General features: G+C 46.3%; 1 protein-coding gene across 3 annotated transcripts in view; it reads right to left on the bottom strand.

The window, feature by feature from the left end:
- ALPK3 (alpha kinase 3) overlaps nucleotides 1–18,917 on the bottom strand; it is a 29,418-nt gene extending 10,501 nt beyond the window's left edge. The window contains exons 1-4 of one of the 3 annotated variants that reach the window (XM_015872727.3): nucleotides 18,385–18,635; nucleotides 9,843–9,881; nucleotides 6,641–6,762; nucleotides 981–1,098 (exon numbers count right to left, since the gene is read on the bottom strand). In XM_015872727.3, the coding sequence (XP_015728213.2) occupies nucleotides 981–1,098; nucleotides 6,641–6,762; nucleotides 9,843–9,881; nucleotides 18,385–18,551 (446 nt within the window). In that variant the 5' untranslated portion in view covers nucleotides 18,552–18,635. Of the gene's footprint in view, nucleotides 1–980; nucleotides 1,099–6,640; nucleotides 6,763–9,842; nucleotides 9,882–18,384 lie in introns of all 3 variants that reach the window. The other 2 variants (XM_085516063.1, XM_085516062.1) reach the window with 2 other exon arrangements.

Genomic DNA, 18,917 nt, shown 5'->3' with positions numbered 1-18,917 from the left:
CCTGCTCTCTGCACTACCAGATAAGCAATCCACATGTAAATCAGTGCCTGGTTCCCTCTGGGCTGTAACTCTGATAACAGCACCAGGCTTTTTGACTGTTCTCAACCACAGTCCTCTATGGGCTCTTCTCCTCTCAGCCTGTCATAGCCTAACTTTGCTTCTTACATTCCTGTTCCACCTTCATCCTACTGCCTTACCAAAGCCTTCCCATCTTGTTTCAAAGGCACAAAGCAAATGGACACCATTTCTGCCTTCACCCCTGGACGCCCGGCCCACAGAGCTCCATGCAAGAGTTGAGTCAGTCCCCCATGCAAACCTGGAGCAGCAGAAAAGTCCTCACTGGAACCACAAGGATCACAGGACTGTGAGCAATACTGGCATCCGTCTGACATCCCAAATCCAAGACTCGAGATGCAGCCGGTCTCTGCTCACTGGGGACAAGGTGAGCCTGGCTCTTCAAAAACACAGCCCTCATTTAAAGATAAAGGAAGCTGGCTGTCTGGGCATCCCTTCCCTTCCCTAACTTTGCAGCGGAAGCTACCAAAGAGCAAGGGCTGCAGCCCTTTTCCCTCTTCTATCCTTGCTTGGGACATTGCTATGGACTACTTCTGTCCTTGTACTGCCTGATTCCTGAATGCAGCCAGTGCTTTCCCTCTGCTCACTTTCGGTCAGTCTTATCATTCTGCTCATGACTCTCCCTGTGATAGCACACACTGTTACAGCACTGGGAGACTCCAGGGAGAGGAATTTCTCCTGACCTTCCTCTTGCCTCCAGCACGGCTGCTATCCCTGTGTTCAAGTCTCATCCTGATGTGATCTGGAGAGAAAAGCTGACAGGGAAGAGACAGTCAGGAACACTGCAACAAGGAGCACTGGCACTGGGAGGATTGCTACTGACAGCCAGCTTCTCCAGGTAATGAAAATGCACTCCCAAGAGCAAATCCAACTACTCTCCAGTAGGAAACTGGAGGAATACTCACTTGTACAGCTGGAGGGTGTGGCGATTTCCATGATGGAAAATCTGGTACTTGGGTAAGCCACAGTAGCGGTCCATCTCTTCATTATCCTTATACCACGTCACCTCTGGTTGTGGGTAACCTGTAGAAGGGAAGGACAGACATCAGCATGAGGAATGCTGGACCAAGGAGCACAGCAAAGGACAAGGAATCAGCAGCAAAACAAAACACTCTGGCAGAACAGGATACGTGTTATTCTGGGCTCATCACATTCTTTAAATCATACGGCAGAGAAAGTACTGTGAGTGGAAACCTGAGGGACTTATCCAAAGCTTTTATTGCTCCTAGGAAGAGAGCTATTTTTGAGAAAAAAATCCCAGCACTTCATTCCTGAACAGAAGAGAGTGAATGGCATGGCCGTCTCCTGTAACGCTGGCTGGGTGTAGAAAGTGAGCACGCTGTCACTTTTATATGAAGAGGCGTGTTTTGCTGAGATTAAGGCTTAGGTTAGAAAACAGGCATTTGTCCCTCCATGGAGCTCACAACATTTTGCTAAGTGTCACAGCCTGTAAACCGATCCCAAAGTTTCCACTGAACAGAAGCGACCTTGATTGCATCACAGGCAGCCTGATGTCCTACAAATGTCACTTGACAAGAGATGTCACCTGCCTTTTCAGTAGAATGACATCATGATGTGTGTGACTGGCTGGCCAGTGAGCTGGGCACAAGGCCACACATTGCCCACCACACTTGGTGGCGGTAGATCAGCAGGAGGGCATACAGGGATCAGAGCCCTGGTCTCTCACCCACAGCAGTTCCAGCTCAGAGCAGCCTATTTTTCAGGGGAAAACTGCTTAAGCAAGCAGTCACCATTCATCTCTCTGCTTCACACATGGCTCCTGGCACAGCCCAGCTGACCCTAAGGGCATGGGATAAAAGTTTCAATGATCACATCATGTCCCAGTTTAAGTAAGTGCATTCAGCAGCTGCTCAAAGCCCCAGGATGGGTATCTAAAGCTTATCCCCTACCAACAACCCTATGCTACTGTTGTGAAGGAGGCCAGCACATTGATCTCCACCAGCACCCCCAAATGTGGTCTGCACATCAATCTGCTCCCACAAACAGCACTGGCCAGGACCCACGTTATGCAGGAACACCCAAAATGCCCAGCCCCAGTGGCTATGATGTATGGAGTGGGGAGGGACAGGACACCACAGCCTACCCAAGATACTTCCCAGTTGCTAGCCCACTGATTTCAGGGCTGGCAATCAAAATGTTTAATTGAAAAGCTCCAGGAGCCACCTGCTTGCATCAGACCGAAGCCAGGAGCCATCAGCAATGCCCAAGCCCAGCGTACATCTGTCTCTGTAAAGAAGGCCCCACAGCAGGAGTAAAACAGGAGAAGTGCAGATCCTTCAATAGGAATGAGCCCCGGTGCTGGCTGGTAGGTAATGCCTTTGACCAGAAGGAGCTAAAGCAGCACATGTTGAACCTCCTCCCCTGACCAAAGGGAGATAAAGAAGTACTCCAGCAAGGGGATCACCACAGACCAACCCTGCTGCTTTTATTTTCCATACATATTAGCTACTGATTATACTTCACAGCAGGATCCTGAGTCAAATGAGTGTGCAGTGATTTTCTACTGCTCCAGGGACAAGGAACAAACAGTTTTCATGTGCAGCTCACACTTCATTCAGAGCAGTCCTACCCTTCCTCAGGGCTGTCTGCACACAAGACCTTCACAGGCCCCAAAGCTATTACTACAGCTAGCTGGCAGGTAGATTTTCCTAATACTCTGTGAATAGCCATCACAGTACTTCATTCTGGGAAATGCAAGCGTACCATTTCCAAGAAACCCTGCAATGTCCCCCCATGGCCTCTGCATCTGATGCCAATGCCCAGCTGACATCTGCTGGAAAGAGCTGTAATTCCTACAGCTGCTCAGTGCCTTAACAAAAGGCTTCTTTTCTTATTAAGCCTGAAATCTCTCTGGCATGTTGCATTTTTATACCTGCTCCCCATCAGACAAGTGGTGGCTGCAAATGGCATATTTCAGAACAGAGCAGCCATTCATAAAACCAAGCACTCACCTTTCCTAAGCCTGCCCCTCCTGCAGCCCCCTTGCAGCTGGTGCAGAGGTCTCCTGCTGGTCTCCTGCATTTAATCAGCAAGCACCCCACCTTTACAGACATGCATTCCTGTAGAGGAGGACAGGCTCCTGTTGCATTCTCTAAGCACCATCAGGATCAGCAAAAGCTTTTGGGAAGTCCATTGTCCAGCAGCATTGCTCTACCATGACAGCCGAGCACTGCATGGTACAGGAGACCTTCTAAGCCCAGGTTTTTCATAGAGAAATTGCCAACTTTAGATCAAATACTCTTTTTCTTTTTCCTTAAGCTATTGAAGCCCGAGAAGCTTTTGTGAACTCATCCAGAAATATTTGCATTAAACGCTTTTAAAGCGTTAAACATTAAAGGTGCTTACAGCAGTTTCAGCTTTGATTTTATGGGGCAGTAAACGGGGAAGTTGAGCTTCTGAAGCCTGGTAAAGTGAAAAGAGTTTGGAAACATCTTCATATGATCCCTTTGGTTTTACATTTCTCCTCTACACAAGCTGTCTCAGGGCTTGAGGCAGTTTTGGGAGGAAAAGTCCGGGTAAGATCTGATTCCATCTGGCCCATGGACTCAGCAATGCTGACAGAAGGGCCAGACACCCACTGAGCTGAACAAAACTGCCTGTAAACTGGTAATACCTGATACTGATGCAATAGCCCTGGCTAGATACAGTCACCACTCAGAGCTGGCCTCACTCCCAGAAAAGCAATCACAGACCCATGCCCCTTCATCCAAGCCCCTGTGATTCATCAGCCTGCATCTTCCCTCCCCAGCCAACACTATGCGAAGATGACTGAGAAGTTGTGAAATCCTTACAGCACCTTCAATAAGAGCTGCTGACTGTAAAGAGCCCCATAGCCCCTCACGGGAGAGGCTCTGGAGGATGAGACCCCTGAGGTCCAGTCAGACCCGCCAAGGAAGCAACTTGGTGCAAAAAAGCTGAGTGTGCTCCTCTCCTCTTTGAGAAACAAAGAGGAAACACAACACAAAGAGGAAACAAACACAACAAAATCATGTCTTGAGTTTTCTTCATTCTCAGAAAATAAAGGCTAAACTAGTTTTGCCTAAAAGTGAAAACATGTCATCACTGATGCATTTGGGACTTGACCCAAAACAATCAAATAAGATGTACTAGGCACTCCAGCAGCAGGCAGAACAAAGTTGCAGAACCAGAAGGCAGGAAAAAAGCTGGGGTTGTGGAGCTGGCTCTTCAAATGTGAGACATTGTGCTGCTTTCCTAGGACAAGACCAGTGAGTCTCTGGTATTCACAGATAAGGTGCTGCACTGGAATTCATAATCAGTCAAGAAGCAGCAAAAAAATGTCATCGTAGATCATGTAACTGCATATGGGGCTTGGGAGTAACAACAGAAGTAACTGACAGTATTGCCCTTTGCCTCCTGTAAGGCTATGAACCAAAGTGCCCTTGGATTCCAACCACAGCAGCAAGACTGAGCTGGTACCACACTGGCCAGGGATGCAATCATCTCTTCTCCCTTCACTACCTCCCATTTGAATCTAATCATGACAAGGGGGAGATATCTGAAAGCCTGATTAGACTTCAGAAGTGAACTTTACTCTGCACTTCATGCCCCATGTCCCAAAGAAATTCTCAGCTCCTACAGCAGGCCACATGGCCACATGCAAGGCACGTTCATACTGATCGCATGGCACAGGTGGTCCAGGCTGTTTAAGGGCTTTTCTATGAAAATTCCTAATTCTGGGAGGAGTCTTTTAATTTAAACACATAAATACACCCTCCAGTCTAACTTATTAAGTATGAAAATAACTACATGCTGAAGATGCTCATTTGAAGCTCTCCTTCACTTCATTAGAAGTGACACCAGTATCAGTTTTTCAACACGGTGTAAGACATCAGGTTGTGCTACCCAGCACCAACAGGTCATCCAAAGCTGGAAGGCAGCCTTCTGCTTACAAACAGGCTACAAATTGGATAGAGAACATCTGTCTCTAAATATACTCTGATATGCACAAGCACAGGCATTCCATGTCTGCATGTCTTCTTCACAGTGAGTTGTTTCTCTTTTCTCCAGGAGAGATGCTGGCCCTTATAAGGCTGACTGAAGTATCCTGGCCCTCTTACATAGAGCTGATGGTATTGTTCAGAGTTTGGAAGAGAAGAGGCCTTTTAAAAGAAACTATCCAGCCCAAGGTGCATCTGGGGATGACTTAAGCCAGGACTAGGCACTGTAAAAGATATTTTGAAAGGGAAAGCAGTGCTTTTGTATGCCTCCATGCAAAGCAGTCACCCTCTGGGCTCACACCACCATGTCACTTTCAGGTGAGGAGGAGAGAATGGCATCTTATGTTACTTGAGATCACGTAACATATCCAAACAGCACTCATTTTTTGACCTCTAACACTGTCAGCTTGCAAAATGATGAGTTACATGCTATTGCACAATATGTAAAGCTTTTCCTCTTAATAAATTTGATCAGGAAAGCCCTTTTAATGAAAGGGTATGGCTTGGAGGCAACCCTTGCAGCCCAGTTTTACCACAGAAGCAGGAAGTCATCTGCTAAAGTTAAGTATCAATGAAGTCAATGCACCAGCTGTAGCCCTGCAAGTTCAGAAAGCCAGACCTGTAAAACCTGTGAATCAAATCAGAAGAGCCAAGAATTCAAAGTAGGAGGCTTTCAGAAAAGAGGTTCAGTATGTTCTTCTTTGCATACAGCTTATTTACAGCATCTTTATAATTCCAAGCTGGATTCCCTAAATCTTAGGAAAGTCTTGGTACTAGAGATTATGAGGCTCATTGGAGGTACTCTCCTCATTAGAAAGGTAACAAGCTTCTTCAGTGAATCTCACTAAGTTGTCAGTATAAGTAACTTACACAATAACAGGAAGAATCAGTGTTCTAAATAGATCATTACTAATAAAAAAAAAAAAAAAAAAGGAAAAAGAAGAGAGAGAAATTTTAGTATTCTTATATTTAAGAGGCAAAAGCTCACCAGCAAAGAAGTTGCTTGCCTTTACATCAATGCTTTGCCATGCCCCTTCACCACAACACCTCTGCACTAACACTATCTTTCAGTCTTCTCCATCTCCCTCTATACTCCTTGGCCTTAATCTTTCTTGCTCAGGGTCAGATTTTAGCTCATTGGGCTGAAACTGGTCTTTATTTCAGATACTGACAGATACACGTTTATCACTGATGCAAATGGATAGTCAGCAATGAGAGCTAAGGTTGGCTCCAGTGTAACAGTCTCCAAAACTGCATATTCCTGAGGCATAGAATCCAGGATTAGAGAAGCACAGATTAGGACAATAAAGTATCACTTGCCCAAGCAGTAATCAGCACATTCCACTTCCTGCTCTTTAATCTGTACTGCTTGAGATGTTGGGTTAGGCCTTTGCTTCTTTACAATGTCAAATGTTTTCCCCTCATTCCCCCATCAAATTAAAGCTGAAACTGTCATGCAATTGCTGAATCTTTACTTGTTGGTATGACAATGTTGGACTTGTTATGTTATTGCTTACTCCAGACTTTAACTAGTGCAAGTCCAGCAAGTGAGACAGGACCAGGTTACTCACTGAAGGCACTGTTACCTGTCACTATGCACGTGAATTTAGCATCAGAGTCCTCGGACACAGAACGAGATTTGATAGTGGTTTCAAATAGTGGCTGGGTTTCCTCCGTCAGCTGGGAAATGATTGCGCAGAAGGTGCTCCTGGAAGATTCAAGAAGCATTTCTTAGAGATTAAAGTACTAGAAAGAAATCAAAGGGTTCCCTTCCTATCTCATCTCAAAAGCCTACCTGTGCTGTGTTCTTGTTAGACATGCCCTCCTTCCCTCCCATCATCTCTACAACAGGTTTTTCACAAGTCATGTCAAGAGCTGTGGTATTTGACTGTTCTTTCATTCCTAAGATGATTCTGTCAATTTAAAGTGTCATTTGGGACACATCTCCTTTGTCTATGAAGCTATTAGGATAATGAATGTCAGGAATAATTTTAGTTCTGGGTCACATTTGAACATGTCTTTGATCAGCCAGCAGGCTCCAAACATGACACTAACAAAGCAGCTTTGCTCTCCTGGTACTGCACTATCAGTTATTCTCTCCACTGAGATTTTATTTTATTTGTGAAGATTTCACATTGCAGTTTCAGACCAAGTGTGAACTGAACATGGCTCATAAGCATAGGGCCCTTGAGCCTGGCTTGCACCTTTCTGTGCTCAGGAATTACATGACATCTGCTTCACCTCTTACTGCTGCAAGTAGGCAACCACAGTACACACTCCATGAGTCCATGCACTGACCCCCAAGTTCAGGCTGTGAGGTCCAAACAGCCAGGACCATCCAAACAGCCAGTGCTATCCATGAATCTCATAAAAAAAAAAAAAAAAAAAGGATCTTAGAGTCTCCAGGTACTTAATTTTAAGGGAAAAGGATTGAATTCCAAGTACGATCTTCATTTGGGTAGTGCTCTGGCACTCTTGGAAGTGAAGAACTTCTTCCATTTTCTCCTCTGCAATTAAAACATGTTTACACTGGGAGAGAGGATCCTGAGGTCTCAAGTGCTAGGACCTTAGGAGAAACAGCAAGAATAGCTATGGAACTGGTGGACAGCAGCTCTGCTTAAAACACTTTCAGCAGTGGAAGACACATTCCTTAAACAAGTGATCGGCTTTTAGAGACATGCAAGAGGTGGAACAAACCCCGAGACCACTCCTGACACAGTACCACTATGAGCAGAAGGGCTCTCAGTGCATGGGGATAGCTGTGAGGAGGACACCAGCCTCACAAGCAGCCCCCAGCTTGCAGGCAGGAAGCTGGCACTGCTGCTAATCATGCTCTGCCTGCTGAGGAAGCACTTTGGTTCAGGAAATACCAAAATCCACGCTTAGCATGAAGCCAGCTAGGTCAGGCACTGCAGCAAGGACTGAACCACACACAGCTGAAGGCACCAGAAGAGCTCCAGCCACAGCAACTGCTTGTTTCATCCATCCAAAAAACTTACCTGGGGGCTGCAGTACTACAGTTTTCACTCTGGCTTCCCATCAGCCTCAGTTTATGAGAGATGCAGGGAGGTGGATCCCTGAGTGACAAAGGGCTGGGGGGCAGCACAAGCCTCACCCAGCTCCCAGGCACTTGGCATCAGGAAAGGGGATGGAAGATGGGCCTGTTGCAAACTTGACTTATCTACTGAACAAGGGTTATGAGCTATAACCAAACAGGTATGGGATAGAAGGTAAAAAGTAGATGCCGTGGCTTGGGCTCCTTTCTGTGGAAATCAGTGGTCCCCAGGAGACTGGTCCTGGAAGTCACCCCTCCCCCCAGCCACAGGGCCAGGAAAGGGCTGTGTCTACCAATAACTGTCAAAGCAGAGAAACCTTCCCATACGCCAAACCCAGGAGACGAAAAGCTCCCATTTCCAATGAGCAGGGCAGAAAATCCGGGGCTGAGGCAGTTGCTGGTGGGGTTCTGATATACCTTTCATTAAGGTTCCCCAGTCCTAGATGAGTAAATGCCTTACAGATCCACATAGTGAAGTCACGACTCCCCAGTCAATGACCGTTTCATAACCCAGTAAGAGAGCAACAAGTTCAGCATCTTCAACAATAAAAACAAGTGATGTGCACAAACACAGTGACACTCAAGACCAAGTTTAATCCCAGTGCCACATCACTGCAGCACTGGGAGTGAGTCTGATCCCTTCAGTGCAAACCCCAGAGCCAGGAGAAATACCACAAAGGCTACTGAATGCTCCAGGAAAGCAGCAGCACCAGAAGCTGGGGACTCCACAGGCACAGCAGATGAATATGACAAGTCTTGCTCAAGGAACACTTGGCAGTGAGCCCTGGAAAGTCTCTTTAATCTTTCAAAGTAACTATTGTATTAGTCACAGGCAGGTTTTAGACACTGCAGCACTGTGGGGCTCTCAGCTGAATCATTCCAGCTGCAATGTGACTCGTCCAATTCAAATTGTTTTCTAAACCAGTAATTCAGAGCTTTCAAGCAATCTGATCCAAGGCGGCAGCCGCTCTTCCTATGGGCCTTCCCGAAGGTGCATCTTTGTTGCAGAAAAAGCCCTCCAGATCAGGAAGAGGACACTAGCAATTCAGTAGCCTTTTTACAATTAAAGAGGGATTTCCATACAAAAGCAGTCTGCAGGAAAAGGAGATTTGAGAATTGATTTGCTTATTCTTAATGGTGATTTGCTCTTCCTGACGGTTTTGTTAACAATCCCAGAGCTACCAAGGTGTTCTGGAGAGGCTTCTCCTTCCACCATCAATCCTCTACTTGCTTCTGCAGCAAACCAGTAATGCCCACTGACTTCAGGATGTGCTCTTTTGCCAGAGGCGAGGTCCAGCCATACAAGTGCCCATCATGGCAGAGTCCAAATGAAGGAGGATCCTCATGGTAAAGCACAGGATGGTGGGAAAGGAGAAAATTTCTTCTTTGAAAGCTTCAGGGCAGGCACATTTAATTTTTAATGTCTCTGTATGGAAGTCTCACTTTAATATCACTCAGTAGCTGAACAAACTGTACAGCCATCCTTTGGCCACAAAAGGTGAATATTTCTTGCACCTTAACACAGGAATTACAACTAACATTCACTATTACAACTAACATTCACTACGCTGTCTGCAGTTCAGGCAAGTATTAGGAATACAACCATGCAGAATAAGTTTGTTAGATCACCCAAGGCTCTCTTTAATTAGTACCTAAGCGTTACAGATTAATCATATGCAGTCAGATTCAGCAAAGTGTTTGGTCAGAGAAATTTAATGCAATGTAGTTTTTACCTTCCTAAACTGGAGAGAGAGAATCTGCTGCTTGGTAAGCTAAGCAAAAAACAGCATAAAAAACATTAGATAAAGAAGCATGAAAAGGAGCTGAAATAAACTGTTATAGAGACGTATTAATATGAGCTGTTTTGCGCGGGTCATAGGTCCTATTAAAAGAAGGTACAGCTGCCTTACTCGGGCTGACTGCCAGGACGAGCAAGCTACATTGTAAATTGAAGTCAAAGGCTGTAAAAATGAAACAGTCGTTAACCACAGAGAATAAGTGTAAGGAGATTTATACGAGTAGGTTTCCAAGAAGCAGCACCTGAGCCTTCCATGCACCGCCCACAGCACTGTGCTCAAAGCAGGCAACTCCACTGGGGAGCTACTTGGTTAAATGGTACTTGAGAGTGCAGTTCACTGCATGCCCATGTCTCTGGAGGTGGCCCCAGCTTGTCACCTCTATTTTGCTCAGGATAGAGATACCAGCTTTTCTGAGAAGCTGAAAATGCTCCAGTTGTTATATGCTGTTTTCCAGTTTGCCAGCCAAATCACTAGGATCAGGCAAAACAAACAAACAAAAAGCAAAACAACAGAACCCACTGAACACTGGAATTTACAGGTATCTACAGTTTATTTTCTCTGCAGAAATGTGGTGTAGCATTAACCATTTCAGGGAATAAAATTCAAATACAAATCCTACACAAGACACCTGGATGAGCTACTTACCAGCAGCAGTCCCAGAGGAGCATCTTCAGGGACCATACACCATGATGTCATTTTGTGGCAGCAGCTCCTGAGGGCTGTAGGACCCTTAGCAGTCAGGAGGGTTTCATCAACCTGCCCTCATCTCATCAACATGGGAATCAGAAGTCCAGCTAAGTTGCTAACAGATAGCCAGCATCATGCAAGCTTAGTGTGACCCAGTAGGATTGTCACATATACTACAACATCAACATACTGCCTCAGAGCAGCACAGGCAAGTTGTCTTTTGGGATGTAAGAAGTCATACTCCAATAATAGTACATGCAGATGGATCAAACCTTCTAAGCCTGAGGACCACTGCTGAACAACCACATTTTAGTGCTTTACAATGCTGCTACAGGAGGAGATGAAGAACTAAGAAAGGCACAAATCCTCAAGTCTTCTACCTAAATGACCTCATCCCAGCTCTGTGCAAGTCCTAATCACACAGACGTCAGCATGACACAGAATCTCACCCCTACGAGTGACTATAGAGGGTCTCAGAAAACTACTGCTGCCAGCCCTGTAGCGTTTCCGCCTGTAGCACTTCTCCATACCCACAGAGAAAAGAACTGAAGAAGTAGTTCTGCAAAGGCAGATTAGGTAGAAGCCTGAGGCAGCTGCTCAGGAGCAGCTCTAACCCCAAAAACACAGGGTGGCACTTGCCCTTTTGGCAGCAGCTTCACTCTCAATCCTCGGGCACATGATACTGATCCCTCCCCAAAGCCAACACTGCTGCTCATGCAACGGATCGGGCACTACCCAGCGGAAAAGAATCACACAGCAGCCAAAAAAGGCTGACGGTCGGTTACCTGATCCATCTTGCAAGCACTGAGCTGCTCCTTGGGTGAAGACCGAGGAACCGCACTTTTGTCTTTCCAGTTGAGCCCCAGCATCTGAGACATCCCTTTAAGCCCCAGGCCAGACCTGTCCTTATATTACCTGTTTTACTGACATCCTGACAGCTTAGGAGAGCTGCAATTCCACTTTAGCTGCTCATTGCCAGAGGGATCGAGCACCCTCCCACCCACAATTATCCTACTAGTCCCAGGTGACCTCACACCACAACCCCACAATGCCCCTAATTCATAGGCATACATAGGCTCACCTCCCAGCTTTGTCAACAGTAAAAGTGAGTGTTGCATCTCATTACAAGGGAAACTGTCTCCTTGTGAGGAATATAAAGGACACAGGCATCACTTGAGAAGCCAGAAAGGAAGATCCTAAAATATCTACTGGAGAACGTGAGCATAGGCAGAACAATATTTTAAACATGCTTTGTTTGTCTGAGACAAATGGGGAGGTGTCTTGTCTCTTAATCACAGAAAAGACTAGAGCCAGAATGAAGAGTGCCTGTGCCTCAACCCCTTGTGTTCACAGGGGTGAATGGAGCCCAGGCTTTATTCACTGCATGTCCTGAAACATTATGCTGAGCAGCAGACTGCTGGTCTCTTGAGGAGCCTTCATAATATCAAAAGAAAAAAGTCGCATGTGTTAACTAAAGTTTAACCTCAATATGCTAAAGAACTAAGGAAGTCTTTTTTAAACAAACTAGGGATTTAAGGCCAGAGAAAGTAAGATCAAATTCTGAAAGCTGCAGCTACAACAGCCCTGCCTGCAGGCAGCTGGCATTTCACTTCATTTTAATTAAGTTTACAGCATACCCACACAGAGCTGCACCAGCATAACTACATCAGACTCTAAACCAAACCTATTAACTTGGAAATGTGGAACTCCTGCACAAGGCACGACAGATGCCCCAGCACGCCTAGTCTGATACGCCTTGGGATTGGACCATCCATATCCTCAGCTCTCCAGAGACTTGTTAGTGTACACAGTATGGGATTCTGCTAATTAAATGCAGCATCTACAGCGGATGTGTATCCTCTGAGCAAGCTCAGGGGCTGTTGGATGTAGGCAGAAGCTTAGTTTATCCTTACACTTCTAAAGCAGGGGAATCAAGGGCTAAATGTGCAGGAGAAAGGGGATTCTGCATGCTTAGGTTGGAGAGTTCTGCACTCCACACATCCAACCATGGTGGTAGGAAATCCTCTGCAGGTATCTCAATTATGAAGCGAGGGACAGCTTGTTAAAAGCGAGCCCTGAAAATACAGATCTGGTTGTTAACCACTATTGCACTGGCCCATGGGAATTACACTCCTCTGTCGTTCTTCCATGTGGTTTCTACCTGCCTCAGCTCTTCTTTAAGTGACAGTTCATCAGATGCTTTCAACATTTTTCATCCTCTCAAAGGTTTTAGCCCTTCAACTACTCCTAATTTCCTTTGAAAATGAAGATAGTCTTCCCCATCTTTCATGCATTTGCCTAATTTCAGCCTTGCTGCATGGACAGGAGGCAGAACTGTCAACACCACTCACTCCCTAATCACTAAAAATATCACTCAAGCTGATGGTCTGGGCTGGTACATCACCCCACTGGGACTGAGAAGGTAACTGCTTTACAAACTTAGATGTCAAATCCTGCATCTTTCCTAATCCCTTTCACGCAGTCATTGCTCAAAATTCTTCTTTATTTCTTGCTAGAGAAATCATTCTCCTTCCAGCTCAGGGCCCCATGTGAAAGTTGACAGGAGCTTAGAAGATGAAATATGTTTTGCATTGGTTCCTTCCTCCCATGTCCAAGTGTATGGACTTGATCTACTTGAGCTGCAAAAGTCATTTACATGTTTCAGCACTTTTCCACAGCACAAAAACTGAGCTGCACTAACTGTCCAGTGCAGCAAGTAAACAGAGAAATGATCAATGACACCAAGTCTGAGACCTCCAAGTTATGCTGTGATGGAAATAAAACAGCAGAAAAACTCCACAGAAGAACCCAAGAAGAGGAGACCCAGGACTGAAGGGCTGCTCCAACAGTCCTGTGCAGACACTCCTGCCTGCTGTCACTCTGCCCCATGCAATTATCGGGCTTGTTTTGTACATCTAGGCTTCTAAGTATTACATTCCGTCTGAAATTCTCTGCCTGCAATGTTAATACAGCCTGAGAAAAACACAACCCACTCAGTATTTTCTAAGCTGTTGGTAGCCACTCATTCCACATTTTTCAAAGCCAGAAGCAAAGTCTTCATGTCCACATGATTATGTTTAAGGCCTCTTTTCCGCCATGTGTCCTGCTTCTTATCAAGCACTTCATGCACACATGGAAAAAGTCTGTGTTTCATGTACCGCTGTAGTAATTATCAGCAACCTGGTGATAAAATAGCTGCGAGTGCTATGGAACTACACAAGACACATTCTTATTTTACTGACTGGAAAATAGAGTCTCTACTTGTCAAGGTCACAGAGTAAATTGTTGCTAGGCTGAAGAACTGTGGTATTTTTCAGCAGGTAATTCATGCTGAGTTTAAATGAACGTGGACTTGCATGTAACAATTTAGAGATATATGCCAACACAAAAGAAGATGGAAAACACTATGTTATGTGTTCCTCCATTAACCACAGTAACACTCAGGAGGATGATTCAGATCTTGCACTTTAACTCCAAAGTATAACTGCCTCTATTGACTAGATTAACCAGTCACAAGTTGAAAGACAACAAGGAATGTAGAAGGACAAAGAGCAGAACAAGTGTTGAACAACAAGACACCCAGCTAAGCTGACGTCCTTCTGGTGTGTAGATTTCTGTGTGCATGTAGATTTTCATTGTGTGTAGATTTCTGTGACTGTGGGTTAGAAAAGAAGCAACATGAAAGTAGAGGGTTTTTGTAACTTCTAACTTTCCCCTTGGGGACCATCTGGTGCTGTGAGATGTGAGGCACAGTCAGTGGGAGAGAACAGCCTCATCCATCCAAGAGCTTCCTTCCCTAGTTGAGGTAGGAGGAGGATGGAGCACATTTTAATTCTATCTCCTTGAAACTGCCTCTGTCTTCAAGGAAACTACGCTACTCCCCATTGAAACATGATATATTTTGCACTGTTCATCCAGCTCCATGTCCTGATCTTCCAGCCTGGGCTATTAGTTCACCTCTACTTGACTTTCAGCAGATATCAACTGGATGCTATAGAAAGGGTTGGAAAAAAAAATGCAGCTTGGGATTATTATTCATAGTGTACTACTGACAAGGAGCCCTACTCAAAATAGGGCACTATTGCTCATTTAGGTATAACTACAGGGGAAAATAAACACCTCTATCCTAGAGAGCCTATGGACTGGAGATCAGCCCATCAACATCTTTGCTTTTGTCTTTTGTGTAAGCACTGGATGTGCCTCCTCTCAAAATCCATCAGACAAGATAGATGTACTGAATTCCTTCAGATGCCACAGCTGGTCTCTTATTGGGGATTAACACAGTTTACTGCCAAAAACAAGGTGCCACAAGAAGTTACAGATGCCCAAGTGCTGAGGAGAGAACTCCTCTGAACTAAGAAAGGTGGCCATGCTTTTTGGGAATTAAGCATCCCTGAGTTCACAGCTCTCATTATTACAGCAACAGACCTTTTCACTTTCATTCAATATAAAGTGCAAAGCAAGAGATACAAGACTGGGAACTGTTCCCAGCCAGAAAAGCCAGATGCACAGAAAAATCATGGCAAGCCACTCCCCTGAGCTCACCTGCCACCACAATCAGAAAAAGCCATCCAAGAAAAGATTAGTGGCAATGTCGAAATGCTCTATAAATATCTGCATATGACGGAGCTCTGACAGTGGAAAGATATTTAAGCAAGGAGGCAATGCATCAACAAGACCTAGAAGCAGATATCTGTATTAGATGAGGGGCACTGATCGCTTCCAACAGAAGAGAAGGCCTCAAATGCAGATGAAGCATCTGCCATTTGTTTTTACAAATAAAATTGTATCCTAAGGTATAAGACATTCTCCAAAGTTGGGTTGTTCTTAAAGAAAGGGAAAAGCTCTTCCTAAAGAACAGTTCCCATTTGCACAGAAAGTAAATATCCCAAATACTCAGTCTGATAAGGGGATAGTGTTCTTTACCCTGTGGTGCATTAGGTCAAGGGAAGGAATTGGCCTGCTCAGTTCTGGTGTGGCCTCACCTCCAGCACTGCATGTGCTTTTGAGCACTGCTGTATAACAACGTAAAGTTATTAGAGAGCACCCAAGGGAGAGCTATAAAAGTGGTGAAGGCTCTAGAGAGCAAGACACACAAACAGCAGCTGGACAGTCAGGTGGGGCTAGGAAAAGGCTCTGCCCCAAGCTGCTGAGCTTAGGGAGCCTCAGAGCACTGCTCTCAGCCATAGGGTTTTAGTGGTACTGTGTGGAGACAGGAGGTGGAGCTGACAGTCCTTGTGGGTCCTTTCAAACTCAGGTTATTCTATGACTTTATGAAGATACAGCCATTTTTAACAGCCCTGATCTTCTGGCCTTTGTAACACTACTCCCAACAATTTCTCTAATGTAAGAAATGGAAAAAGTATATCCCAGACTCCAAATTAGTATCCTTCAATTTGCACAACTTCCCTTTCCTGCTGTATGCTCAGGGAAGCCGGGGAAGACCATCCATGTTCTCTACATAGCTCATTAATGCACACATACAGTTGAAATATGAGTTGTCCCAGAAGTGTTCCTAACCTCTGATAAACCTGAGAAAAAAAATACCCCGCTCTCTTTGGATTTGAATATCCATTTTTGCTTTCCAACCACCACAGCAGCCTCCCTCTGCAGTTGTGTCTGTATCACTTGCCCCATGTTGGCCAGCTTTAAAGCCACCACATTCAAGTACCTCTGTGTTAAAAGAGAACTGAATGTTATCTGCTGGTACACACATCACTCATCTTGCTTTTCCAGTTCTCCCAGGTCAGCTTTCCAGATGTTTCTGGGTTTAATTAAACTCTTAATTGCTTCCTGAAAGTCTCCTTACCACACCATTCCACTCATCCACTTTCCAGAAGTGGAAGTTCTAATTACTTAATTAGGACAAAAAGCCCCACTTCATTCAAACCTATGCCCTTTGCATAGACAGCAAAGCAATTTTACTGTTTGTTTCCACACATCTTCTCTCAAATCTGCACTCAAGGCAGTGCAGGGAACAGGATTTTTATCTCACTCATCCCTTAGAGAACCTGAAAGATGCCCTGAATACAGGGAAAGGTGAGTTTCGCTACTTAGCATCTCTCTCTTACAACAGGAGTAGCAGCTGAAGTCAAGCAGCAAAATGAAATCTCCTTGTCATACACTGATAACCAAAAGCATTTGAATGGGTTGAAAAGGGCAGTGTGGGATTTGTGGAAAATGAATTAATTGCAACTTTAAGCGTTGCAATACAGCATTACTTTGTATGCAAAGGTGCAAGACTCCTACCTATGAAACAGGAGGGCAGACAACATGCAGTGCTAGTGCGGCAAGTTCAAGGCTTGGAGCTCAGTAGACGTGGGCTGGAGTCACTGTGCTTGAGATGCAGAACTGATGCATCCAGTAGACGCCGGGCTTACATCACATCACTGTGCATCTTTCACAATGGCCTTAAACAAAACTTCTTCAATCCGGGGAGGACAGCTGAGAACACTGGAAGTATTACTTGAGGGCTGAGGAAGCCTCTTTCAAGCCAAACAGATTAAAGCTGCAAGTTGAATGTATTTGGCAGTGGGGGAAATAGGGAGTCAAGCTCTAGGCAACCAAAAGGCCTCAGCATCTTATTTACTAAAGATTCTCTATCTGTGATCTCTAGGACAGAAGTGTTGGATGCAGTCACAGTTTTCCTTTGCACCACTAAGCACAGTCTGAGGTCATAGATTGGCTGTGAATGCTCTATCTCCATTCCTGGTACTGGTGATGCTATGGTACGCAGCCAGATTGCAACTAGATCACACGCTACGATAGAAGCACAAAGCAACTGAACTAAGGCAACTTAACTTCAGCACTAGGCAGCTTTAACATCTGACCACCAGGCAGCACATTTCTCTCTCTTTTGGTGCCATATTTATTTGCACAAAACTCAGCTTCTTTCAGGCCTCAACCCTTGACTTGCTGGAAATGGATTATTTATAACTCATCAATAAGGAAAGAGGCACACTCGTTTCAAGGGCTTACAGGTTGAAGAGCACTCCGAGAGAATTCAAAGTCATTTAGAAGCTTTCTTTTGAACGACTAATGCTATAACCAACACCTTTGCCTTCCCTGGCGTGTTGCCTTGTATTCACTAACCTCAACCACTCTGAGTTGACAGCATGTTTATCGTACCATCCCCCCTCCCCCCGAGAACAAAGCCTCATTCCCATCCCAGACCTCCCGCCTCAGGCCATTTCTAACCCAGGAATGTAGTTCTCGTCACTCCTCAGCCCGTATCTACATTATAGAAATACCTTTTTGGCAATAAGATAAGGCGCTCGCACAGTGGGCCCCTTGCTCGGAGCCTGGTGTAGATAACACAGGCAGCTTCATTGTAGGGAAAGGGCAGAAAGGGCAGGGTAGGATCCTGCAGGCAACTTTAACTCCAGGATTAAAGAAAAAATAGACAGAAGCTCGTGTCTGTCAGGATTTCACAGCAGGACAGTCAGCTTAGCCCTGTTATAAAAAGACGCACGACGCCGACAGCCCCTGCAACAGCCACAGAAATACCGTCCTTAGCGAAGCAAGGAGCTGCCCCTCCTGCCGCGTACAGGACTGCTCCGACAGCCCGAGCACATCCCCCCGACCCGGCTCGCCTTTAACGCCAGGAAAGGCGCCCGGCGGCCAGCAGACACCTTATTTCCACCGCTGTGCAGCGCTCGCCTTCAGCAAGGACGGGGCCCCGTGCTCCGTCGGGGTTCCCCACCGCCCCCCGACGCCCACCCCGAGCGCTGCCCGCTGGGCGCCCCCCGGTTGGCCGCCCCCCGGTTGGGCGCCCCCCGGTCCGCCTCACCTGTTCTGGGGCCGGATGCTGAGCAGGTAGCTGCGCCGATCGGGCCGCGAGGCCCAGGCCGCGCTTTCCGCCTCCTCCGCCCCCTCCACGCTGCCCCGCCGCTGGGGCGGCGACGTCCGCCCGTTGCCCGTGTAAGAGTCGCTGAGCCCCCGGCGCGGCGAGCCCATGACGGCCGGCCGGGCTGCGGCTGCCCCTGCCCGCCGCGCCGCTGCCGACCCTGCCAATCACCGCCGGCATTTATAGCCGCCCCGCACATGCCGCTGTCACTCGGCGGCGGGGCTGTGACGCTGCCTGGGCCCGGGGGCCTCCTCCCCACGGCACAGAGCCCTGGGGGCAGCGGGGAGCTATGCTCGGCCCGGCCCTGAGCCGCTCGGCAGCCATCAGAACACAACGACGCTGAAGCAAGTTTGCTTCGTGATACCCTCAGAGGCACATCTGGGCATTTGGGACTCCTTGAAGTTCCCTCGAGATGGGCTGTAACATTCCCTGCTGCCCCAGAGGTGCGATATTAGTGCTTTCCCAGCGGCATTATC

This window comes from Coturnix japonica, chromosome 14 (assembly GCF_054131305.1).
Source record: "Coturnix japonica strain WE chromosome 14, WE-NBRP24, whole genome shotgun sequence".
NCBI classification, from domain to species: Eukaryota; Metazoa; Chordata; class Aves; order Galliformes; family Phasianidae; genus Coturnix; species Coturnix japonica.
Note: the sequence above shows the minus strand (reverse complement) of the source record. Positions and strands in the feature narration are given on the sequence as shown.